Source organism: Apus apus, chromosome 4 (genome assembly GCF_020740795.1).
Source record: "Apus apus isolate bApuApu2 chromosome 4, bApuApu2.pri.cur, whole genome shotgun sequence".
NCBI classification, from domain to species: Eukaryota; Metazoa; Chordata; class Aves; order Apodiformes; family Apodidae; genus Apus; species Apus apus.
In genome coordinates, this window is record NC_067285.1 from 102,473,492 (window position 1) to 102,499,882 (window position 26,391).

General features: G+C 38.3%; 1 protein-coding gene across 1 annotated transcript in view; it reads right to left on the bottom strand.

The window, feature by feature from the left end:
- The window catches only part of C4H4orf50 (chromosome 4 C4orf50 homolog), an 80,542-nt gene that overhangs the window by 42,613 nt on the left and 11,538 nt on the right, over positions 1-26,391 (bottom strand). The window contains exons 6-13 of the mRNA XM_051618305.1: positions 23,525-25,732; positions 22,633-22,734; positions 20,984-21,130; positions 19,283-19,459; positions 16,940-16,996; positions 16,377-16,559; positions 6,489-6,731; positions 5,004-5,411 (exon numbers count right to left, since the gene is read on the bottom strand). Of these exons, the coding sequence (XP_051474265.1) occupies positions 5,229-5,411; positions 6,489-6,731; positions 16,377-16,559; positions 16,940-16,996; positions 19,283-19,459; positions 20,984-21,130; positions 22,633-22,734; positions 23,525-25,732 (3,300 nt within the window). The 3' untranslated portion in view covers positions 5,004-5,228. The remainder of the gene's footprint in view (positions 1-5,003; positions 5,412-6,488; positions 6,732-16,376; positions 16,560-16,939; positions 16,997-19,282; positions 19,460-20,983; positions 21,131-22,632; positions 22,735-23,524; positions 25,733-26,391) is intronic.

Sequence of the window (26,391 nt, forward strand, 5' to 3'; positions counted from 1 at the left end):
ATCGAGCTGCTGTGGTACCCTGCTGAACCTGACCCATCATCTGTAATAAGATCCTCTAGATCTTTTTTCCCTTTTATTTTTATCTTTTCTTTTTAAGGGCTGCTTACTTCACAAGTCATAACTTTTCCTCTCAAGAATTTGCCACACTACGTTGAGCTTTCCAAAGTTTATATTGCATGAAATACAACAGTGGCTACAGTTTGAGAGATCTTTAATACGGTTGCAAGTCAGCCTAGCTTCCACCATGGGAGCTTGGCATTTTTCCTACTGGTGTTTAACTCCTACCCAGTAAAGGTTCTATAGTTTATGTACATAAAACCAAGACCAAAATGAACCAAGAATATTTTAAGTAACCACTGATCTTTTTTCTTCCCCTCTTTCAGTAGCAAAAGATATGATGGGAGCTAAACTGCTACAGGAAAAAGTGTCCCCTGTTGGCCTGGTCCCACTGTCATCTACATTGGGCTGACAGGTGGAGCATGGAAGTGAGTTTCCTTTCCATGGAAACTAGTGTTTTTGGGAAAAGAAAGACAGAATTATGCATATCTGGATTTTAACCTGCAGTAGGGTCAAGGTACAACTGGATCTTCCACTACATAGTCGTAGTTTCCTCTTAATTTAAGTTTTAAATTCAGTCATCCTATGGTTCACCATTAATCTGATAGGATCAGAGCCACAGACTGGGCAAAGACAATATTTCTAGTTCATGTAGTTAATGATCCGAGGCTTCTGAAACATTCCGTTTTCTCTCCTAGCCTTTCTTGTTCTCTTTACTCCCAAGAAAAAGCTACAGCAAGAAAGAAGGACTGAGCTCAATGTTAACAGCTGCCTGACCTGCTGAGACTAGACTTGTACAAATAGATGTGGGAGTTTCTTGGTTTAATCAGGCCTTAAGAGAAAGATCTACACTGTAGAACTCTTTCATGCATTATCTGGTTTTAATTAGGAGCTTTAACATCCATCAGCTTAAGGGATAAATGAAAAGGCTGTTACTAAGAAGATATTAGTGCTTTTACAAATCAGAATTGCAAAGAATACAAACAGGAATTATTAAAGACTACAGAAATTTAATAATGGGCAACTTGGTTTTGTTCTGACTCATCCTGAGCATGAAACTGAGTTACCACAGGTTGAACATCAGATCTGATCCCCAAATTTGCTATGCACATAAAAGCTTTTCATAGCACAAGATAAGCAATAGACAGGGAGCAGCAGGCTTCCAGAGCTACCCCTCTCCATTTCCTACATTTTTTTTACTCTCCCGGAGAACCTAGAGTGGACATTGGCACCACTTATTTAACAACACCTTCACTAATTTCGAGTGCCTTCCAGGCCTTCTCCAGCAGACCAGTTCTCAAAGAGTGATGAAAACCACATTCCTTCCACTGATTCTGACCAAATCATGTCTGTTTTAGACATTCCTAAAATGTAAGTGGTAACTGGCTTTACATTTTGAACTTGCATAATGAATTCTTGGTAGTTAAATTAGACTACACGCATAGGTGAGTGTAGACAAAATACAGGACAACTATTTCATTTTTTTAATATTTTGAATGCTATTTTCCTGAAAAATAAGAGGAATAGAAGTAGTTTACTGGAAGAATTGCATTCACTAAAGACAACTTTCTTAAAAAAAACATGATCTGCCATTGTAGGTGTTCTGGTTTTTTATCTGAAAATAAAACCTGGGATTATTATCCCTGTTTATGACCTCTCCTAACAGAGAAGAACAAAACAGATAAAGCACAAGTGAAGGAGAATTACTAGTTTTCTTCAGTTACATAGAGCTGCTTGTTCAGTGCTACTTCCATCTATTGCATTTATATTCTAAGTAACACTTCATAGAATCATAGAATCATAGAATCTTAGGGGTTGGAAGGAACCTCGAAAGATCATCTAGTCCAACCCCCCCTGCTAGAGCACTTCTGCTAGAACTGGAGAGAAAAGAGACTGCTTTGCTGCTAAAATGAAATATTTTGGCTTTAGAGCTACGGAGTTGAAGTCTAGAAAAAATGGCATAGATTTCTTCAGTATTATAACAAACACTGCTATGATATGAACTATAGATCCTAGAAAATAGTTTTCTGTGCTGTTTCAAACAAGTTTTTTGTAAGTGGAAGAGCCTGAATGGGAAGCAGGCTCAGTGAGTGTCTGGTGATACGAAGACCACGGTCATCCAGTTTTCTTCCAAGTGTCCTGATCGTCCAGTCAAGCACAAATAATGCTGTTTGGCTCAGGCAGGTCCAGAGATGACAAACAGCAGATCGCAGGCAATTCAACACAAGTCAACTCTTCAGATGTGTCCTGTAAGCACGTTGCTACTGATCACCCTCAATTTCAAAAAACCCAAATAATTTACATAATAGGGGGCAATATTAATTATTCTGTATGAGTTACTCAGCAAGCTCAGACTCCCAAAGGACCTCAGCTTGGCAGGACACCAGTATATGAACCATCTGGCCTGTCACTGTACGTCTTGGAGCTTGTTTCTATAAAGACTTGAGAATTTGAAGGGCCTTATTTGATGGTACACTGCATTAACTAATCTTCTTGTACATCAGCTAGCACATAATTATTTGGCATAATCTATCACTTCTCATTTGCCCATTCAGTAGCTGGAAAAAATGGAGTAGGACAAAGGTTTAAAAAAGAAAGCCTTCAACTGACCCACCTTTTCTAATGCTGTTGCATGCAGTACTGCAGACCTTGCTGTTTAATGATTAGCATTCCACCACCATAGTATGTAAAATCTTGCATTTTCACTTAAGAGAAATGAAAAGTAGCTGAAACAGCTGTCCAAATTGTAACTGTGGTACCTGCACATATTTAAACAATGCTTTGTACTAAGAAGAATGGATGTCTTAAAAACTTAAAACTCAAGGGGCTACAAGATTTTAACTGAAATTTGTGACTTGTGAAGCAAAGCTACAAAGTGCCACCATAGAATACATTTGCCTGAGGAATTGCTTGAGCCCATTTTGTATTACAGTGCTTCCATGCAGGTAATATGCTTGCACGTGTCTGTTCTCCCATCTATGCCTGAGTGTCTACAGCCCTTTTTCAGGAACTTGCAAATTCCAACAAGAGGAAGTATGGGGCCAAATAATTAGCTTAAAATTAACTCAAGTTTAAAGTAAACCACCCTAGTCTTGGATAGAAATCAACTGGACTGAGAAAGTCCTAATTTCATGGTAAATTACTATGGTCTCAATCCCAAAGCAGGTAGCTACTCTAGGAGAACAAAGACTATCTCATCATCACAGAGTATTACTTTTAACAACCTTATTATTAGCACACTTCATGCATTACAGTCTCACCTTCAGCCTGAACTACTGGGTCCTGTATTTTACTGTCAGCAAGATAAAGCTCAAAAAAAAGTTCTCATAAGTGCTAATTCTTAAAGTATAATTTTATCAATATAAAAGTAACAGTGTTAAATATTTACAAGTATTTTTCCACACTAAAATATCTTAACATTTAATAAGGCAGCTGGTGGCTGGGTATCAGGTATACTTCAGAAGTGGTGTCCAGTCTATAAGACACATGACAGCAGAAGCTCAGATTTTGAAACCTCATAGTTGTCTCCTCTGCTTAGACAGTGCTCCAAAACACCACTTCCAGGGGCTATTTCCCAGGGCATTGGGTGTGTATTTTCTAAAGATATGTTGGATGAAACCAAATCAGTTACTGCTGTAAGCAACTGCTCTGCTACCTTACTGAGCAAATGACGATGGCATTCCCACAATAAAGCGTGAATGTATGTATCAGTATTTCTTCAAACCCATTTTGTTTCTGGCTTCTGAAAAGTAGCATCAAAGTAAGTGGCAATGAACTATGAATCAACTAGAGTACTCAATGGAGGCAGAAGATGAACACAGGAATAGTGCCACATAGTACTCTGTGTAAAAAATGCCCTTTTCCAATAAAAATAAAGGTAGCTAGGGGATTTGAATAATGGAGGTTTTCCAAAAGTATTAACTCTAGTGGGGTCCCAATAGAAATGAGACTTCAGTGGTTTGGGGAGTTCACAACTATATTGTTAAACTTCCCACAACCAACCAGTACTAGTGCACATATATACCAGCACAGACACAATCTTAGCTTCTCTCCTCCATATTCAGGATCCATCAAAGGTTTCATGCAGCCCAGGACATGCCTATTTCTGACCCAGTCTACAAGGAAACACTGTCACAGCCGTGCAAGCGTGGTGGCCTGGTACTGCATCCCCTTCTCTCTGTAGCAAGTGTGGAGGTTTTGCAGCACAGCGTGCAGTATGAATTATCCATCCCCTGAACTCATGATGCCCCAAGTGGTCACCTGAAGAAAGTGGTCAGGAGCAGGTCCAGTAAAACTATTCAAGTTAAGCTGCAATTTGAATACAGAACCTGAAAGTAACAATTCAAGGATGCTGTTTTACAGCTACTACCACCTTCAGGATTATATTGGGTACACTGCTGTAGGTCAGCAGCATGGCAAAAAAACCCAAGAATCTCAAAACTCTGAAAAATCTGAACACTTCTGCCCCTCCAATTCCCACAGCACTAAAGAAACACTAAAAGCTGAACTAGTCACAAATTTCTGTAAAACGCGTTTCCAGGAAGTCTGTGACATGACAATTACTTAAGTTCCAGAAGAAACGGTCACACAAAACAGATATTCTTTCACAGCTTGTCACTACACACTGAAGAAATAGCTTATACATAAAAATTAAAATGATTTAATAAACTTTTTCACTGTTTCAGTTAAAAGAAAAGCAAAGCACAACCAAGCAGTGAAAATAAAATTGGGAGGCAGTCTGGCTATGGAAAAATCCACAGGTTTCACTGACCTCAAATGTTCTAAGAAATTCTGATCATGACAAGTATAACAGCTCTTTGTCATGTAAATGTTCCAGTCATCTCAAACTACTTGCAGGGCCATGCTAACTAGTAAAATATCTTTGTTTAACAAAATTACTAGTACTTTTGTAACAATGGGAAAATCACATTGCTAAGTTGCTTTACCTTGTTTTATTTCTGCAGGGTTTATTCTTTCCTGTGCAGCTGATTCCTCCCAATAGGATTTCGACCTTTATTACTTGCTGACAATGTCTGACAAATAGCTTTTTGCTGGGGTAGCTGAGGTTGAGCCATCTGCTTTTTCTCTAGAGAGCCATGCCTTATTCATAATGGCATTTTCCTGTTTCTTTCCCTGGGAATAGCACCTGCATGCTTATTTCCAATTTGACCTCAAAATACATCATCACATTTTGACAACTGATCCCTCCCCTTCGTGCCCCAGAAAGCACCACATGCCGGAGGCGCCAGCGCATCCTTCATCCTCGACAGCAGAGGCCAAGGGGCTTCCTCATGGATCACAGGCAGGTTGCAGTCAACCTTGGGATCTGAGTTGGAGGAGACAACTGAAGGTATCTGAGGAAAGGAGAAAAGAAGACATATAACCTTGGATGTCATGGGCCACTCTCAGCATTGTGGCTGATTTCAGCTGTAGCTTCTCATATAAGTGTACACAAGATGTATAAAATAAATCCCTGAGTTTACAAAGTCCAGGTCAATCAAAGCCCTACTTGCATTCTGCTCTCCCTAAAGATTTTCTTTTCTGACAATATTTTCATTGGTTCTTTCTATATGAGACTTCAATAAAGAGAACAATCGGGAAACTAGATTTTAACTGTCACATATATCCCCAGGACTAAATAACTTGAAGGATCCAAGTGATATAGGAATTCTGAGTCACCTTTTCATTGTATAACAGATTTCTTTACTAACAGGAAATTTCAGTACCTCGCATGTTTTTTTCAACTATTAATGCCAAAAGCAGAAAATATGCTTTTATTTGTTTCGTTACATTTATTTTGATCCAAGATTATAAAGGAAATTCAGTAGAATAATATTTGTAACTACTCCAGCTAACTGGCTCCAGGAATTGCATATTTGAATTTTGTTTCTGTACAATTATGGAGAGGTTATGTTGTCTCAGAGAGGGTGAAATCTCCTGCGTGTTTAGTTTAGCAGCAGACTGGCACAAATGCAATTGCAATTGATCAGCTCTGTCCTTAACAGGATTCCTGCAGTTAATGGAAATTACTATAAAGAGCTTCAGGGCACAGGAATAATTGGATCGCTAAAAAAAAATATATATATAAAATAAAATTGGAGGGGAAAAAAGGTAGGACAAGATCAACATAACAACCTTCTTTTTTTTAAACATCCAACAGTTTTCAAAGATGGTCTTACCAGAGAGTACAGAATGATGAAAATAAAATCTTTTAATAATTTTTTTACAAGCCTCAGGCCGTTCCTAAACAATGGGGAAAAAAACGCTGCATAATGAAAAAAATTAAGTATTTCTTATTCTCAGATTGTTTAAACTAACAATCTGCTGTGCATCTCTGGAACAACAACTCGAATACCTACATGATCTATAAAACTACTGCCAAGAATAATAGATTTCACTAAACTAAAAAATATGAGAAAAATTTTACTGACCTGGTGGTTTTTGCAATGGTTTTGTCTTAGCTCTTGATGCAAGGCTATGATCCTCTCTGGACTTGTTAATTTTATAGGAGAACAAGCATGCTCATTTGGAGTGACACAAGAACGGAGGATGCTATCCACCTCTTGCTGAGAGTTTGCAGGTATTAACTCGCTCATCCCATTCCCTTTGATACATGTCTCATGACCCTCTGGCTGTCCATTGGCCTTTGAAATGTCTGTGGAAGAAGGCAGTATCTGCAAGAGAAAACACCATTTTGAGAAATTCAAGCTAGATTAAGTTTTCCAACGCTGTTTATTTTGAATCAGTGGAAGCCACTTGGATTAATTTATTACAATAAACATTCACAGAAAATAAATGTTAATAAACTACATTTACCAAAATAAGAAAAAAGATAATATACCCATCATTTTAAATAAGAAGCATTCCTGTATCTGTGTAAAAAGGAAACCTGCACTCATCAACTCTTCCAGAAAAAAAAAAAAAAAGTCTAAGCCTTAACTACAGCCAAAATTTGCACCTGGATATTATGAAAACCTAGATAAAAAGTAGAAAAAATACTATTTAAAAAAATTGCATAATGTTAGGTCTCCTGTTGAAGAACCTCAACATTTCTAACACAATTCTTTCACACTCATACTCTCTCACTCCACTCTACAGCACAAATTCATGCTTGTCTACCTACAAATGCTCAAGAAAGTTAAGCTGAATGGACTTCAAAACTGTATTAGTTCAACTGTATGAACTCATAACCAGACCCTCCTATTAGGAATAAAATTAATAATTCAGTTGATAATATTATTTATAGTAATAAAATAATATTAATTCAGTTGAAAATTAACATCACAACAGACATTGCCCTTCTTTAATATATTCACTGAAACTGAAGCCAAATTTAGAGAGAAATGGCAGTTGTTTAATTAAGAGCCTTTTCATAACAACTACAAGCAGGAAAGGATGTCCCTGAACATAAACTACTATTACAGGGCAGTAGCACTTTATCATCTAAATTAAAACATTATTAAAGTTACAAGTGTAATGTTACAGTTTTTCTTGCAATTGCACAGAAAAACAAATTCCAGATTGTTAATAACAGTTTCATCCTCTGGGTTTTAAGAAATATTTATTTCTTTCCAAAGTTAATTTACCTGATTACAAGTTACCACCTCAGTGCCACTAATCCTCTTGCAAAAGCTCCAGAAATACAAATACTATAAATATGCCAGGTTGGACGTGGTTTTCCTCTGTACATCTTTACTAAGCATTAGTTATATTATTTGTGTCCAAAAAAGAAATAAACATGTTTGAAATGACATCATGTTGTAAGATTGCTTTGATGACCCCCCCCAAAAAAAATGACCATTTATTGACAAGCCCATGCCTCAAAAGACAATTCAATGATGGGGTGAAGAATGTATGGTGTGTAAGCTGTGGCCATTGCCAAGAACAGAAGTCTTACAGTCCTGATCATCGTGGATCTCTATGAGAAACATGCTGCTGGGGTTGGACCATAGAGGTATCAGTGGTGCTGTACTGTCCCATAGCCTTGGAGGTGACACTAATCCCAGCTGCTGACGGGCACAAACTAGCCAGACCTGAAAAATCTCATCACTCTCATCTGCTTGAAAGGACCCTCCAAGCCCATGGACCCCTGAAGTATGATTCAGTGTGCTGCAGGAGAGACCTTTCCTCAGGACACACCGCATGAGAGAACGTGAGTGGTAAATACAAGCAATCAACATTGCCTTTCATTGCATTTCACCTTCTGTTCTTGGCTCCCCATGGCACCATGAGAGGAGGGAATCAATGATGCTGAATTCTGGCCATCGGTCCCATTGAAAATGTCAAATTACTGCAGGTTTGGCCAGTTGAGACACCCCTCAGGAGCAACTACCACCTGGATCACTTACTTCAGGCTGAACAACAGGCCACAGAACAAGATGGTGACATACAGGATCTGAAGGACCACTCATATTGACCAACTTGGGGCACACAATTTAGATTGCTGCTCTTCCATATAAGACTTACCTTCTCTCCACTGATTATAGAGGGAGTCTGTGACACTACCTGCAAACAGCATTTGTTTAGGTAGGGTGGCATGAATACCCAATAATATCGTAGCATCACAGGCATGTACCTGTTGGAAAGTGTAAGCTATACATTTGGATGTTCCCTTGTAAATCCAGAAGCCAAAGAAAGCTTCAGAAGTCCTTGGTTTCTAACCAAGGTTATGACTGCAGTACCTCCTCAGGAGTCACAAAAAATGCTGTCTGGCTGCAAGTGATGGAAGGGTTACAAAGGGCAGGCTGAAATGTTTTTAGGCATGAAGAGATTGGACCTAAAAATATTTTATGAGAATTTCCTCACTACAGGAAGCACAGTTAGAGACAACCCCGGTGACAGAGGAGTGTCAGCAGGAGCAGAACAAGCTCCGGAGCTCAATGACCCATGCGGAGACAAATCATTGTCCTCCTCACAGGCAGGAGAGCTGGAAAAGCTACCAGAAAAAAACCAACAAACACAAATCAAAGCTGTGACACTGCCATATTTCATTTCTAGAAAAAAAAAAACACAACCCTGGCATGGTCTTCCTTCAACTGTTCAACTCACAAACTAACTCATTTGCCCCTCGAGTTTACTTAATTCTGCTGTAGTCAAAGTAGTGAAACTCAGTAGAAAGGTGGGTTAGTGCAAACAGTGATGAGTAAAGCTGCTACCACCCTGATGGAGATGTCACAGTAGGGTCTGTGCTGTATTTGAAAGCTGGTATCCTTCCCTCATAAATGCTTGTCCTCAGTGCTTCATAAGACTCTGCAAAACACTAAAGATCACATTTTCTATAGCATTTACAGATGTAGCCAAGCAAAAATCCTGCATTTTGTCTCAATGCCAAAACACGGATTTCTTCCATTAGTTAATGATTTCATTTTTAAAAAAATTATTTATTTACAGTAGTGGTTTTTCTTTGATATTTTTTTGCTTTCCTCCAAAGTTTCCACATATTATCCCACCTAGGAGGTAATAAATTGTGATATTCCATCAAACCTGAATAAGTATAAAGTTGCATATTGCCTGGTTCTAGAAAGGATCGACATGAAAAAAAGCAAACATCACCTTCCTCCAACATTACAGAAATAAAAATTCTGTGGTGTCAGAGATAAGAATAAAATAGTTTTATTCATCTGGATATTTTTAACTGCACAATTAAAAGCTTAATCTAAATTCTAAAATCCATCAGATAGTAAAGGAAAGTTAGCTTCTGAAGCTTTTTTCTTTTTTAATCATAGCTGTTCCTCTATTTGCATTTAGTGTTCTAGACAAATGCATGGTGTTGTTTATTAATTAGAGCAAAAATCACAGCCAAAATACCTGTATTATGTATGCACTCAGGAAATAGATCTAAATCTTTGTCAACCAAACCCAATTTTACTTTAAAATGGCATCAACCTCGAGTATGTACCATCTCCTCAGCCACCACAAATTCTTGAGATAACATCTGCAACAGACAACCATTTACATAAGTCTTGAACAGCTTTATCAGTTAATTCACTGGAAAAAACATGCTGCCCTTAGCTGTTTTTAATCTGTATTTTATACCCTTCAGCATTTTTAATCTTTCTGAAGTTTATCAGATCTAGGGGATCCTGCTCTAGCAGGGGGGTTGGACTAGATGATCTCCAGAGGTCCTTGCAACCCCAACCACTCTGTGATTCTGTGAAGGTCAAAAATAACGTATCTCTTGGCAATAGATTCTACCCTTCTTTACAAAAAATTGTTAAATTACTAACTCCCCTCTTTTATCCTTTTGGAACTGCAATGATTCCAGTGACATTTTCTGTAACATCAGAAAAAGAAACCTATTCCTGCAAAAAAACTTTGTCTTGAAAGGTCCCTTGGTCTTAATCATCCCTGTCTCCAAAAGACTGAATGCACAAAAGACATTCTGCCCTCTGAGGGTGGAACTCATCTGACTGAAGCATATTTCCTCCTGGTCCAAAAGCCTGAGTGGGTAGGATACCTCCTTGTAAGTATCTCTTTGTCTCCACTAACTAGTAAAAGAAAGGCCACAGACGTGCTTGTCAGATGTACAGACATTAAACATGTAATATACCTCACTCTCAGTATCATAAAAGCTTCTAATTTTACCAGCCACACACAAATAATTCTAAGGAGAGCATCACAGAACATTATTTCAGGTCTGTTTCCTTCAAATATGATTCACAGGAAAGCAATAAGTGGTTTCTTGCAAAGAAATAGAAAAAAGAAAAAAAACAGCCTCATTCTACCAAAAAGTATCCAAAGAAATCCCCTGATACAAAGGAGTTTTAAGCTATACTGTTGTGCACATTTATTCCCTATTCTATAAAATAAATAATTCACTATAGTGGACACATTCTTTGCCTGGAGCTTTCCATCTATAAGATTTGAGATGACTCAATGAAAAGCAATAAAAAGCATGACCATTTATCCTTATACTGCTTGCACAAATACCCTCTCAGTCCTGAGAAATGGGGGCAAATGGCAACAATGGTTTCAGTTCCACTATGGAAAGAATATACAAAATATATCATCAAGTCAAAGCCTTCCAGCCAAGAAAAATTAAAGTGAATGAGTACAGCAGCATTATCCATTACAGCCATCAGTCAGCTGGACAGAGGCTGTTGACGTATCACCCTCTGGGTGATAGTAACTAGTTGTTCCTCAAACTGGCAACCAGTCACAAATGGAGTCCTCCAGGGATCAATATTGGGCCAAGATGAGTGGAAAGGTTGACACTCCAGAAGGGAGAGCCACCCTCCATGACCTAGACAGGCTGGAGTGGGCTAGCAGGAACCTTATCAAGTTCAACAGGGAGAAGTGTAAGGTCTTGCACCTGGGAACACAAAACCTAGGAGTGCAGTTCAGACTGGGATCCAGCCAGCTGGAGAACAGTCCTGCGGAAAGGGACCTGGGTGTCTTGGCCGATAACAGGCTCACCATGAGTGAACAGTGTACTGCAGCAGCAAAGAAAGCCACAAGGATGCTGGGCTGCATCAACAGGGGCATCACCAGCAGAGATAAAGAAGTCATCATCCTGCTCTACTCAGTGCTTCTCAGACCACACCTGGAGTATTGTGCTCAGTTTTGGTCCCTGCTTTATAAAAAGGATGTGGGCAGGCTGGAGAGAGTCCAGAGAAGGGCCACAAGGATGATCAGAGGACTGAAGAACCTGCCGTATGAGGAGAGGCTGGGAAAACTGGGTTTATTCAGCCTTACAGAGGCTTCAGGGAGACTTCATTGCCATGTTCCAGTACTTAAAGGGTGGCTACCAAGAAGATGGAGACTCCCTATTTACAACGAGTCACATGGGAAAGACAAGGGGTAATGGGCATAAGTTGATTCTGGTGAGATTCCAATTGGACACAAGGGTAACTTTTTCACCATGAGGATAGTCAAACATTGGAATAGCCTCCCAGGGGAAGTGGTGGATTCCCCCACATTGGACAGTTTTAAGTCTCAGCTTGACAGGGTGTTGAGCCATCTCATAAAAATTATAGTAATACCTAGAAAGGTTGGACCAGATGATCCTTGAGGTCCTTTCCAACCTGTCATTCTATGATTTTATGACATAAACCCAGGACATATTGGCTCAGTCATTTGAGGGAAAGGATTGAACGAACTCCTGGCTTCTCCACACATAACCCAAGAGAGAAGACCCCAAAATACTACATCTGCTGGCTGGGATGAGCTTGTGTGCAGGGTCAGCAAAGCTCTGTTACTCCTCCTTCTGTATCAAAAGCAGCATTGACAAAGACTCATGTTCAAGCAAGTCAGACGGCATAAAGCCTGTTTCTTAATCTGCAAGGAGACATCTAAATTCAGAAAAAAAGTGGAGCCTCCTCTCTCACATTTCCTATTAGTTATCTGAAGCATTTACTCTTGCTTCCCACTGTTAGCAACCCAAGTAAACCAGTTGTTGCAAACCCCAGTCTCAGTCCTTGTTAGCTGTATAGTGAAGACGAGCGTCTAACATCAGTTGATGAATGCTGTCACGTGTATTTCCCACTGGGAAAGGCAGAGAAACAATCCCTGTTAATAATGTCCATGATTAATTCTACAACAGCAAGAAAAGACAGATGAGGACAAGGCCTTTCCAATAAGATGATGAAAATGTGACATGACAAAAGGCCAAAAATGGCCACACAGTCTGTGCCTGACATTGGGCATGTGAGTCCCAGCTATGGCACCGTGCCAAGCGCTGCGTGCACCCACTGGAGGCTGCCCTTGTCCCTGGGATGTCTCCTCTTCAGACACAGGCTTTTCATTGGCCAAACAGAGAATAAGACAAGGCTTTAATTATGTCAGTCACCCAAATTCATTGTCACTCCACTACAAGGGGTTCCAATGATCTTTTAAAAGGAAAATAGGCTTAATAGGCTTAGAAATTAACTTCTTTGTGCCTCCAAAATTTTCAATTCCATATTAATCATACACTGCCTTTCCCATGGCTCCCTAAAAGGCTGTTTTCTTCAAAATTGAGAGACAGACACGATAAAGCTTTTCTTCACCATCCTGCACACAATTCTTGCTTTCACTACAGTGACATAAGTGTTTTATCTGGATGAAAAAAATTGAAATAAATCTCTTCTGTGCAACCCTATGTCTTTATTATGATAAAACAAAGTAAACTTAAATTAAATTACACTAAATTGCTCAATTAAATTAAATTACAAATAAAGAGCTTCAGGATGTATATTTTTATAGTGAGGAAAAATAATTTTAAAACTAGACCTATTTACAGGGACTTGAAAAGAATATTAAGACTAGGAAAATCTACTTCCTTTTCTGAACAGATTACTCCAGTGTCTACCTGACCTCAGTAAAATTATGCTGGTGGAACAAAATCATGATTCAAACAAATTTTATTTCTCAATCAAAAACATTTGAATATAACATTGGGCTGTGAAAATAACAAAGAGTGACAAAACTCAAAATGTGTGCTGAGCCACACTGTTTTTTTTCATTTAGAGCAAATCAGTAAAATGAAGTCTGAAGAGAAGCTCTAAAGATGGTTGGTTTTGCATCACATTGCCTCCATGATTTAGTGTTTAAATTGGGATAAGCATTAAGCAAACAGAAGAGAATGACCAAGCATTCGCTTTGTTTTGCCTAAGCAAAGAAATGAAGTTCACTTTTGTCTGAGTAACTTGTTGACACCCATAAGCCCCCACTGAAGCCAGAGCTTCTTAACACACAGCTACGGTAGATCTATCCAATCTACACCCACATAGGGGGAGGGGAGGGGGTGAGGAGGGGGAAAAAAAAGGAAGTTCTTGCAAGATTTTAAAAAATAAATATCTTCTGAATTTTTTACTGAACCACAAAGGCCAGACACTAAATTGAATAGAGAGTTCGTTTCCCTGCAAAGGGTGCTGGAAGCCCTTCATGCATCATTGAAAAATTTCAGTTGAAATTCATCAGTAAGCCTAAGTAGGCAGGTCTGCTGCCAGTGTGCACCAGCCTTCCATTTGTCACTGGGTCCAGAAATGAATAAAGCCAACTGTGAATCTTTAAGATGAAAATAAATAAATAAATAAATAAATAAATAAATAAATAAATATATAAAGCATCAATCCACCAGATTTTCTCTAGAAGTGTTCAGGAGATGCCCCTGCCCATGCAGGGGAGTTGGAACTAGGTGATCTTTAAGGTCCCTTCCAACCCAAACCATTCTGTGATTCTAAGATTTAGAAGTGCAAATCTGAGGGAAAGAAAGGGAATGATCTTTCAAAACAGTTTTCTGTAAGTAAAAGCTGGATGTAGCTCTGGAATCTAAGATGTGAATTCCAGCAAGAATAAGAGTTGAAATGCAAAAAAATGAACCCTCAAAGATTATAGGTCAGCTCAGTTTAACATATGTGTAGAAAATTCAGTCAAGGATTTTTAAAGGCAAAGGAATGGCCCACATGAATATGAAACAGTATCTCTCCTTTGTGATTTCAACCATTATTTATTAAATTAGGAGTAGTAACACTTGGACATTTTCTAATTGAAATGTTTTCCATTGAAAAACTGGTCCATAGAAACTCAGATAAATTAATACAGATCTACCTTGGCAGGAAGCGTTTCCCCAGTCACACATGGAATTACTTATCACAGACCCGAATGGTCCAAAGCTCCGTGTCACGGTACCCAGCCAGAGCCAGCCTGTTCTCTGCATGATCCCAAACAACCAGGCTTGAATCCCAGTGTGCCTGATCCTAAGTGGGACTTCCGGTTACTACAGTGCTGGATACTATGGGAAAGGGTTTGTGCTTCACTTAGCATGAATAGCTAAATATCTATTGAAGCAGAGATCTGAATGTGGGGCTCTCATATTGTGAATGTATTCACTGGCCATCAGAATATAAATTCAATCTGATTCTCTCCAATAGGAACTGCTAAGTTTTGTGATAATTAGACATTCAGAAAGACTGTGAATGTGCACTGTATTTTGGTATCTATTGTATTGGGAAGCTTTACCCTAATGCTCATTTATCACAGCAACTGTGTTTGAAAATATCTGAAGGCAGTGATGTATTGTCTCTGACAGATGAGCTACTAAGTACTGTCACATAAAACATTGATTCTCAGTGTGAGCTTGGGAGATACAGTGGTGAACCCAGCCTTGACATGCTTAAAGGAGACAGAGCCAGACACAGAATCCTGTCCCATCCTGCAACCACATTGCCTCTTTCTCTTATAATGTCAGCGCTGCTCACAACAGGATGATGGCAGAGGTAGACATGAAGGCAGATAAAACCCAAAACATAGGGAAACTCAAAGCATGTAAAACCTCGACTGGTCAAACATAGGTAGTAGAAGACAAGTATAAGGGAAGGGGAGGGAGAGGGGGTGGGAGAGATTTCCTATACTGTATGTCCATTGTGAACATCTCTGCTTCTGCTGATGAAAAATAAGTGTCAATGGAATTGAAAAAAAATTGGTTTTATGTACTCATTTTGCACTGCATTGTGTTAGCTGAAGCACAAAAATAGTATGAACCTGTGTTTGGTGTCCTGCTATGGTAGGCAGCCACTTTCCCAATGATTTACAAATCTTTTAATATATTAATATGAATTAATATTAATATTATCTATTAATATATTTAAATATTTTAATTTTTCCCTTTTAACCAGCAAGACCTTGCTTGAGAATACTAGACACAAACATTACCAATTATTGTTTGGCTATTTTGACAGGCTTTGCTTAAAATAATGAGAAAAAATTAAGGGTGAAAAAAAAATCTTGGTTGAAGATTACTGAAGTACTATGAGATTCAAACTCTTGTCCTTAAGAATGTCTTCAGGTAGGTGTTATCCCAAAACTATGAAGTATATTCCCAGCATTCAAGCTACTAATGATGACGCTGAACTGCACCAGGTGTAAGGCAAAATGTATCCCATTTGAACCAATTTCCTCTGAAACTCAACTAACTCCTTGTTGGATGTGTGTCCACTGAGCTGACTTGAATCATAATTCACTCTAGGTCTTTTTTTTCTGACTTCTTCAGAAATCTGTTACAAAGCATTGTGCAGGAAGAAAAATGTAAAATTCATATTTAAAGTCAGGTTTCATCAGGTGCTGCATTATCCTCTAGGCTAGATATTTTGTCAAAATACAGTGTGTTTTCACTTGGAGCACTGACATACATAGTGATGAGCTCCAGAAGACTTAAACTTTGACCCAAACAGCAGTAGAGCAGCCAACTCCACTGACTTGCCTGAGGCAATATTTATATTAAGCTCTAAGATATATTTTATAACTATACACTGAGTCCCACCAAACATTTTAAAATATAATCACTGACTTAATGTAATACTGGAAGTGGGACAATCCTACCAGGAAGTACCAACACTTACCTCTTGCTCATAGATTGATGTAAAAGCAACTGTGTACTCTGCCAGAGCCATGTCATTCACCAAGTTTTTCACCTCTTCATCAAATGCAGAATGAACAACTCCTCTGTTTTGGAATTCAGCATACATCCTGGCAATGAAGCTGTTCCTTTCCTGGCACTTTTGGATGAGGCAAGCCAGCTTAGCCTATGCAGCATGAGCATATATACACATTTATTTCACTCCCTGTTGAGACTGCAGGGTTATATTTTGTCTGATTTGTAATTTCACGCATTTTGACCCCAAGCTATAGAATGCATTCCTATGTTTCTAGGCCATTAGGAGCCTCTGCACAGCAATATGTGTGCACAGGTAAGCAGGAAAGGGATGTTCCCTTCCCATGCATGTGGTCACCCTTAGACAGGTTGAAGAGCACCCATAGCAATAGTGTCAGCGAGGCCTTGCCTAAAGCCCAGTAGCAAAGAGGCAGGGGCAGCTGCAGCAGGCAGGCACACACAGAGATGCCTGTAAATAAAGGTATACAACTCTGGCTGGGTCCTGCATCAGCTCGCAGGAAAATACAGTACCTTCAGAGGAGCTAGCATCAACTTTGTTTCAGACTCCCTCTTCTGAAGTTCTTTTTCCTGAAAGGATGAAGAACACTTTGCATTAATTTATGCAAGTGTAATCTTACAACACTGCAGCAGTTTTTTGCTATTTATTTAGAACTGACTTCCAAGGTACACACCATGTATTTGTGTGACCCTGTGACAAGATGAAGCAGCGTAAGGAGTCAGTTGTGAAAAATAGGCCCTGACACAAAGCACTGCCCTACTAACATTAATGTCGATCTTACATATTACCAAATGCTTTTCTGGTTTTAGATGGATCCCACTATCACTGAAGTCATTTCCTCAAAGCAGCACCACATTAAAGACTTGGTATCCATCATTACGCACATGTATTCCCATCGCTCTGTGAATCTCACAAAATACTCCTTAGGGGAGAAGTTTTCCCTTTTCTTATAATGTTGCAGAATGCAAGAAACAAGGAGGGATTTTCTCAATGTGTATTCCATGGCAAGCTCTGAAAAGGGAACATCAACAGCTTTCTGATTGGACACGAACAATGCATGTCCTGTATGAGGAGGTGAGCCAGGTGATCTACTCTGTGCCCTATGATTAAACTGTTCATTATTAATGGAAAACTTGCTTTCTGATTATGCAGAAAAAATACATTATCCTGCCAGGTAAAATTCATTTCTATTACAAAACAACACAGTATTATTTGACAATAAAGTACAGATTACTTTGCATTAATTTTGCTTGACAGTTTACATTTCTATAAAGCCTGCAGGAAATACTTTACATGCATTAAAAAAAAAAGAAAAAAAAAGAAAAAAAAGGACTCCTTTTATGAGAACTCAGATGTGCTGAAAGACTTTGCATGGTCATCATTTTATAAATTGCAGGCTTGGGTGGGGACATAGTAGATAGGACAGGAGAGACATGTCTTTACATTGTACTAGCACTGGAGGAATGAAGAAAAACCTGCCCTTAGGTGCCTGCACTGGCAATATTCAATTCTTGATGAGGCAGGGAGCAAAGTAGAGCAAAGCATTTTGCTGATGCAAAAGAATAATTAGGAGTTGCCCATTTGTATGGACAACACATTTTACCATTTACTCACCTACCATCTGATATTCACCATCCATCACTACAGACACCAGACATTAAAAAAAAAATTTCATTTTTCCACCACTACTCTGTTAAGAGTGACATCCTAATCAATGTCTAAGAGAAGCCACTAGCCCTCCATATAGGACTGGTTTAAAGCAAATCACAGTGCATGACAAGGCTAGGAAAAAAAACAGCAACCAACAACCAAACCAACTCCTCAAAACCCCCAAACTGTACAACAGGTGGATTTGCCATGGAGGAAGTATGATGAAAATTGCAGTAGGGAGAAAAAAATCATATCTTGTATTTCAGAGGAAAGACAGAAGAGAAACATGTTCTACATATGGTATCATATCGTAGTATGAAGACTACTATTGAAGAAATGTAATTTAATAGTTGTTTCAGAGTGTGATGGGTGGTTCCAATTTGTTTCACATTGTGATTTTCACCCATGTTCAAAAAATAGTTTCCAAAGAAATAGGAAGCAAATTTTAAGGGAAAAAAGTACCATCAGGAGTTTATTTCCACCTAAGAAAGAGTTCAGCAGTTCTAGTCACAGTGACAGAAGCAGCTTTGCTGTCATTCCACAAGGCTATAGTTTTGCAAATGTTAACACCTGTACCTGCTCTGGTTTGCCAGGGGAAATATAATGCACAAGTGTAAAAACTGCTCATGTAAGTAAACTTGTGTATGCATGGGGGCTCTCACCAGAATAACTATGTTATTTAATGAAAATGCAAACCACGCACTTAACTGAAAACGCGTTAATGAAACTCTTAACGTGTAACCCTAGCAGCTGGATCGAAAAAAACTTAGAAAAAACTCTATCAAAATTTATCTCTAGCTCACTGTGTTTCCTAATCTGATAAGAGTGCAACAAGAGAGTCAGGAATGTTAAAAATTCTGACAACATAAACCAAGGAGGTTGCTCTGTAAAGAATTTCAGCACCACTTTGCTTGCATTATGCTACAGCAATTATAGCAGAGACTGGCGACAACTTCTGTTACAGTCTACCATATAGTCTATCATCTTTCTGTATCACTGACCATCCAGGAAGTCTACATGTTTTCCTTATTTGCCTGAAGTCAGGGGCACTTTCATATGCCTGCAAACCATTTATTTATCTTCTGACTCATTCCCAGAGAGAAGACTATTTTGGTTCTCTCTTTCGAGAAGATAAAGGTAGAATCTGAAGTCTCAGCTCACATTTGTCCACCTACTTAAGCACACAGAAAACAGCTTTATTATACCTTTTTACATAGCTGAGCCTGAAGGAGTTCCACTTCATCCTGCAAGTTGCGAAACTGATTTTGTAAAGTAGTCTGGTCCCTGAGCTGAGCTTTCAAGGTCAGCACTCGCTGCTGTAATCTCTTATTGGCTATTTTGTTCTCCTCCATTTCCTGGCCATCTTTCACAGTCAGTACAGGCTAGAGAGAAAATACACAGAATTTTCATATTAGATGTATAAAATATTGAAAATACTCTCAACCACATTTTAGATCACAAAACTTCTACATCAGTATATGCTCCTTGTATGTAAACTAAATAAATAAATAAATAAGCTGATATAAAACATCAACTAATAACTTGCAGTAATCTTAAAATTGTTTATGAACAAGACATTCTTGATTCCAGGTGAGAGCAGGTATAGGACTGGAATTTCTCAATGTTCCTTCAAGGTAAGGTTTGTATTTTAATTAATTTGTATCTGATGAAACCTGGGGACAGACAGATTAAGTGACCAACCTATGGTCACACCACCAGTAAGAAAAGAAGTCAAAAGTCCCTAGTCTCCCACTCCAACTGCTATGTAATATGTCCCATGTTTTTCCACATACACTTAGCACACACACAGAAAGAAATTTCCACTCTCTTAGTTATATTTTTGTTTTGGAAGATTATTAATAAAATTAATCAGATGTTAAATAAAAAACTCAAAAATATTTCAAAAGAAAATATTTCTGACATTGAAATGCAGTAATAGTGGTACAGAAGAAGTGGAAGGAGAGCTTCTGAATTTAACTTCTTCTCCCCCACTCTCTTTTTTTTTTTTTTTTCCATTTCATGCACTTAGATCAAAAGGATTAGTGAGAGCTTTAGATTGATAGTCAGCATCCTAAGGTCAGCTCCTGGAAGTGATATTATCAGATTAAACATACAGTCCAAGAGCAAGGAAAATCTGAGGGCGAACAAGATCTTGTGAAAAATATCCATATTGTTGTGAATTTATACTAAAAAAAACAACTGAGCTGATACACAGCTGCTCCAAATTTCTGGTAAAATGTTATACAAGAAAGGCTAAAAAGATTAAATATCTCAATGACTAGGCTAAAAATTCTAGTCAGACCTCTGATGTATTTCATTAAGACCATATAACATTCTGACAAAACATGCAGGAAGATGGTTTGATTTTAATGGCTATTTACACTGAAACAACTGAAAGAAGAGCTAATACTCAGCCCTGATGAACAGCAACAAGGCTTAATTTTCCCTTGATTTTTTACACTCTTCCCAACTTTGGCACCTTCGGTGACTACAGAAAACTGAATGTACCAATTCCTAGAAAAGAGCAAACTAAGTGATAGATCACTTCACTCTGGCCGCAACACATCGTTGGAACACGGATACAACCAGAAATATGATATTTTCATAGTGTTCTTCCTAAGGAAGCCAGGCCTTGTTGCACAGCACTCAAGCAAGTCGTGCATGCTTTGTACCCAACTTTTTGGCTCCCTCTTGCGTTAAGAGAAAAGAACAATAGCAACTGTTGGACACGAAGGTTTAGACCAGGTCTGCAGTGATAAAAGCCTGAGGATGAGTCCTGAGTGCTCACACCTTCCTTCTTTTCAAACACTGCAGACAGAGGTCTCCCAGAAAATGAAGTTTAGAAAAGGAAAAAGCACAGTGCCCCCAAAGGAGAAGGCTTTTCTCCATTCCATTCACATACATACCATTAATTTGCAGTGCTGTTTTCCAAGCATTTTCCCCCCAACTTCTTGTTTAAGATGATCTAACTCTGCAAGAACTTGTGTCAAATGAGCTTTGATTTCTTCATACCTTGTTTCAGCAAAGCCAAGTTCTCTGTACCATTTCTGAGCCTAATGGGAACATTAAAAAAGAAAAAATTACTGAGTATAATTAGTCTAGAAATGGAACCATTTCTCAATAGCAGTTTACAACCATGGGCTTGAGTCTGATCTCCACATCACCAGTTTTAAATTGTTGTAAATTGTTGCAAATTAAATAGACTTACACAATACATTATAATCTTATTATAAGAAATGAGTAAGACTGTTAAAGTAAGCCCTATAGAAATATATCAAGCTAGAGCTATGCAAAAAAAATAGATGAATTTTAAAATCGATTTCTAAAACTGAAGTACCTCGAGTATTCTCTACAAAGCTAAAAAAAGCTAGGGTGAGTGCACTCACAATTTCACAATTTTCTTTGCAATCCCTCAGAACAAATGGAAAGCTAGATTTTAGCATCTAGGGGAAAAAAATCTTCCTGAGACATGTAAAAAATGAAAAATGAAAAGAAGAAAAAAACCCTCAATTTTTCACCTATGTATTTCTTCTAGGATGCATTTTCTCCACTTACACAACTATAGCTTTGAAATACAAAAGTAAAACACAAGAAAACCCCATTTAGCATATTAGCTGGTTGCCTGACAGAAAGCTCCCTCCCTCAGAAGAGAGATAATTGTTTCTTCCCTCTGAAAGGGAAGACTTCGCATTCTTTTAAGTCAACTGAGGAAGGTGTTGTAACACACAGCTTCCTTGTAGCACACAAAAAGGTTAGAAGGACCCAGGTCAATCAGATTTTTAAAAATAAACAGTCAAATTATCTCTTTATGTTCATATTACAAGGTCAGAAGTCCTTACCTAACCATCCATCACTCATCTAAATTCATCCCTTCATTCCAGTTGCCTCTCCTGAAATCTAGGAAGTCTTTTAAAGCAGCTGTAAAAGGACAACCATTTGTACAGCCACTAAGTACAACCCTACTGGTCCTTTCCACTGTTACTGCCAGTGGCAGGGAGGCTGAGCAATGTCTGTTATTGCAGGAAACAGATTCCTCAGTTCATACTAAACTGCATATTTACTTTACACAGGCACAGAACTTGCCACCCAAGCAAGTCTCTATGTAGATGGTGTTGGACTTCATGTTGACTACACAGATGCCAAAAGAAGGGCAGTGTCCATGCTCTGCACCATCACTGGATATAGCGAGACACCTTGACAGTGTCAGATGTTACATTATTTTGCCTCTCATTGAAAAACTACTCTGTACTCAGGTTTGCCTCTAGGCAGTCAGCCTAGAGATGGCCACAACAGATGGTTTGTTCTGTGTGTCTTTGTAAAGCACTCATTTGTCAAAGTGTGCTGGAAGAATGCAGTTTCACTTGAAGTTCTGGCCAACCACAAATGACTGTGCAGTTAATTATTTAACTGAAAGATCACAGAGGTACATTTGGTTCTGCAGATCAGAAATATCCCTGTTTCATAAAAGTGTTAAATCCTGGCAGTAAGAAGAACAGCCATGTAAGAAAACAAGAAAAAATCTGCTCCTCAGAACTACATCAGAGAAGGAGTTTACCTCTTTTTTTGATTTTTCTAATTCCTTTTGCAGTTTTTTTTGTTCCTCTTTTGCCTTTTCAACTTGTTCTTTCATCACACTGTAGCTTTCAAATGTGCCACCCTAGATACACAAGAGAAAGACGTGACTCCTCTTACCCATGCAAAATGACACACAGGTTTTTAAAGAACAATATATGGTTTCCTTCTATATGAATTTACTAAAAACATTTGCATAAAATCAAGAAGCTAGAGATAAATCTTTCCCTGTTGATTATTCTCAATTGAAGCAATAATTATGCTTATGCAAGAACCTAGTAATCTCAATATAAATTCACTGTCCTGTAATGTTAATGGCTACAGATGAAAAATATGGACAAGAAACCCACTATCAGTGGAGATCCTGTCTTTAGGGATATGTTTCATAAAAATCAAAACAGTAAAAAAAATATACCCTATCAGAATAAAAGTTAGCAAGTGAATGTGTGCATACTTTTCAATAAGACATGGTTGCTTCACAACCCTGAATACTTCACCATTCTAACACTAGTTTGTGGAAATTTCTAACACTAGGTTGTGGAAAAGCTTATCAGAAGCTTTTACTCTTGCAAGAAGATAAATAATTTTTAAAGTGTCTTAACAATGCACTCCGTTAAGCATTATTTTTTGTTTAGTAGCTTGCCATAACACACTAAAATTCTCCAATACAACATTCAGGAAAAAAACACCACCTCTCTAGTATTTTGCCTTCTACTTAAATTATAAATTTAGCACCTCAGATCTCCAGCACATGGCAGGTTACAACATTTTATGTATTACAAAGTTAATTTAGCTTCATCCTCCAAATTACTTTTATATCTCCCCTTTTCTTTAGAAGACCCTACTTGATAACATTCCTCATTGTTATGATTTACCTCTTTTCCAGGGAAATAGTTTGAGATGTCTATAACCAGAGCTCCTTCCTCAGTCTGAGCTCCACTACATGCTGTCTCAACTTTCTTTGGCTTAAGACCACCTTGATGACTTTCTTCTTTTTGTTTTACTATCTTTTCTTTTGTTCCCAAACTTTTATCTTTTCTCAGTTCTTCATAGGTAAAACCCAAAGAGGACATTAATTCTTTCAATTTGTTATTTTCTAAAATAAAGTTGGCATTTGCTTTCTGGAATTCATCAAGCCGTTCTGAAGTTTCTTTCTTGATTCTGTCTATTTCTCTTTTCAGTACACATTTTTCCCCCTGCAAATCAGAGATAGTTTGATAACAGCTGGTTTTGCACTCTTGAAGTTCTGAAATCATGGTCCTGTATTTAGCTACTTCACACTTTACTTCTGCCAAACATCCCAGTAAAGTTTTTTTTTCACCTTCTGAAAGAGATAGTCTTTGTAAATTTTCCTCTCTCTCTTGTAGAAGTTCATTATATTTTGCTACATAGTTCTCCTTGTCTTGTAATAATTTAGCTATTTCTTTGAAACACCTGCTTCTTTTTTCTTTCAGGTCAGAAAGCAGCTGGAGATATCTCATTTTCCTTCCATCTAGGGATAAAACACTCCTGGGAAGTTTATTTGATGCAATTGTCAATGAGCCTTTTTTAGAATTTCTGTCTTTCTCTCCAACATACAAGAGGCTCTTACAGAAGGTTTCAACAGAAAATGTACCTGGCTTCCGGGTGTTTTCTTCTGTTAAGTTATTGTAACATCCACCAGCAACTTCCTTCTCATTAAGTAGGTTTTGGAATGAAACAATGTTAGCTTCATCTACTTCTAAAATGTACTGAAAATACGCATCCATCTCCTCTTCCAGTGCACACACCATCTCAGCATATCTATCATTCTCTTGTTGTAATATACAGATTTTTTCGGAGTAGTTTTCATTCTCTTGCATCAGCAGCAATATCCTCTGAGAACACACAGCCATCACTTTTTCCAGTGCATGTATTTCCATATTACATCCATTACCAGCTTCCAGGGGCAACAGATGACAGAAACACTCATAGAAGTTGCTCCCTGGGAGGAACATTTTGCTTAAAGACACAGCCCCCTCCTGCATAGGAGACAATATATTTAGTAGACATCTCTCTTCCTCTGACCAAAAAAAATTCTGAAAGTATGCATTTTGCATGTTTTCAGCAGCTATTTTTTGACATGATAAATTCTTATAATTTGGTTCACATAGTTTCAGGGTTTGGTCTTTCTTTTTTTTCAGGCCAATATTGCTGGAAGGGTTTGTTTGCTGAGTTGACTTCTGAGGTTGCTCTCCTTTCTCCTTCACACTGATTATGTCTTCTCCATTATATATCCTATTCACATCAGAGATGCAGATTTCTGAGAGGTTTCCTTGGTCCTTGGATAGTTCAGGGCTCCCATCAAAATGCTTTTTTAAGTTTTTAAAATCAACAGATAAATTTTGGACATCCTGTGTGCTACCTAGGCTGTCTCTGGTTTCCATTCCTTGCTTCCCAGGCCTAATCAATCCAGGTTTATTTAAAACTTTAGAACTTTCCACAGGAACACAGGTCACCTGTTGTGGTTGGGCTTCTTCATTCTTTATTTCTTCTCTTCTAGCTCTCCTTCTTATGATTTTTTGGTGATATTTTTCACCATCTATGACCTTATCCAGACATTTACTTTCACTTACATTTTTTGGCAGAATTTGCTTGTTTTCCCCATGTTTTTCCACATTGTATTTTTCTAGAGATGATGTGAAAATTCCAGTCATGGTGCAAGGCATATTTCCAGGAAGAAGTGCAGAAGCTGTGTCAGAAAATCCTCCTTCTGTTACAAGGTAGATGTCATCAGAGCAAAGACTGGTATTTGCCTCACAGAATTCCAAATTCCTCACTTCCTTCACAGTGGTGACAGCTGATATGTGGTGGCTTTCAGGTTCTAACAAAGTATGTTGGAGCTTTTTCCCCATCAAAGCTTCAATCATGGAAACAGGAAGTGTCTTTGCTGTTAGTTTTATAGCTTGTTCCTTCAGGAGAGAAGAGTTTTCTCCAACTTTGGTTTCCTTTCCATTAATTAAATTCTCAGAGCAAGGGGGAAGCAATGTGGCTGCACAATAGCTTGGGGTGAAGAAAGTGAAACTATTTTCTGCAGGATCTGCCCTCTTTGTTCCACGGTTGACCTGGTAAGAGAGAGAAAACAAACAAACAAACAAACAAAAGTGTCTAACTGAAAAATATAAGTTAAAATACAGAATTCTATATTGCTAATCATAATCTATTTTTCACTTCATCTGTAAGATTTCCGTAGTTCCCAGTGACTGGACAAGGAGAAACGGGAACAAGTTGGAACATAACAAAGTTCTGTTTAAATATGAGGAAAAACTTTTTCATGTTGAGGGTGCCAGAGCACTGGAACAGGCTGCCCAGGGAGGCTGTGGAGCCCCCTTCTCTGGAGATATTCAAGACCTACCTGGATGTAGCCCTGAGTAATGTGCTCTAGGGGATCCTGCTTTAGCAGGGCAGTTGGACTAGATGATCTCTAGAGGACCCTTCCAACTCTGACAGTTCTGTGATTCTGTGAAAATACTTGATTGCATACAGAGGAGAAAACAATTTCCCATATAAAGAGTTTTCAAATCTTGCAATGAGAGTAATGATACAAATAAGGTACAAATAAGACAATATTTTTTCTAGTGCACACCTCTTTTCATCTTGAATAACATCTTTAGTAGCTGTGATTCAAAGCTACTCTTACATTCATCTTTAAATACATGAACTATGCATTTTATCTGAAAATTCAAGAGACTCACTGTGCACAAATACAGCATGAATAGTGGTA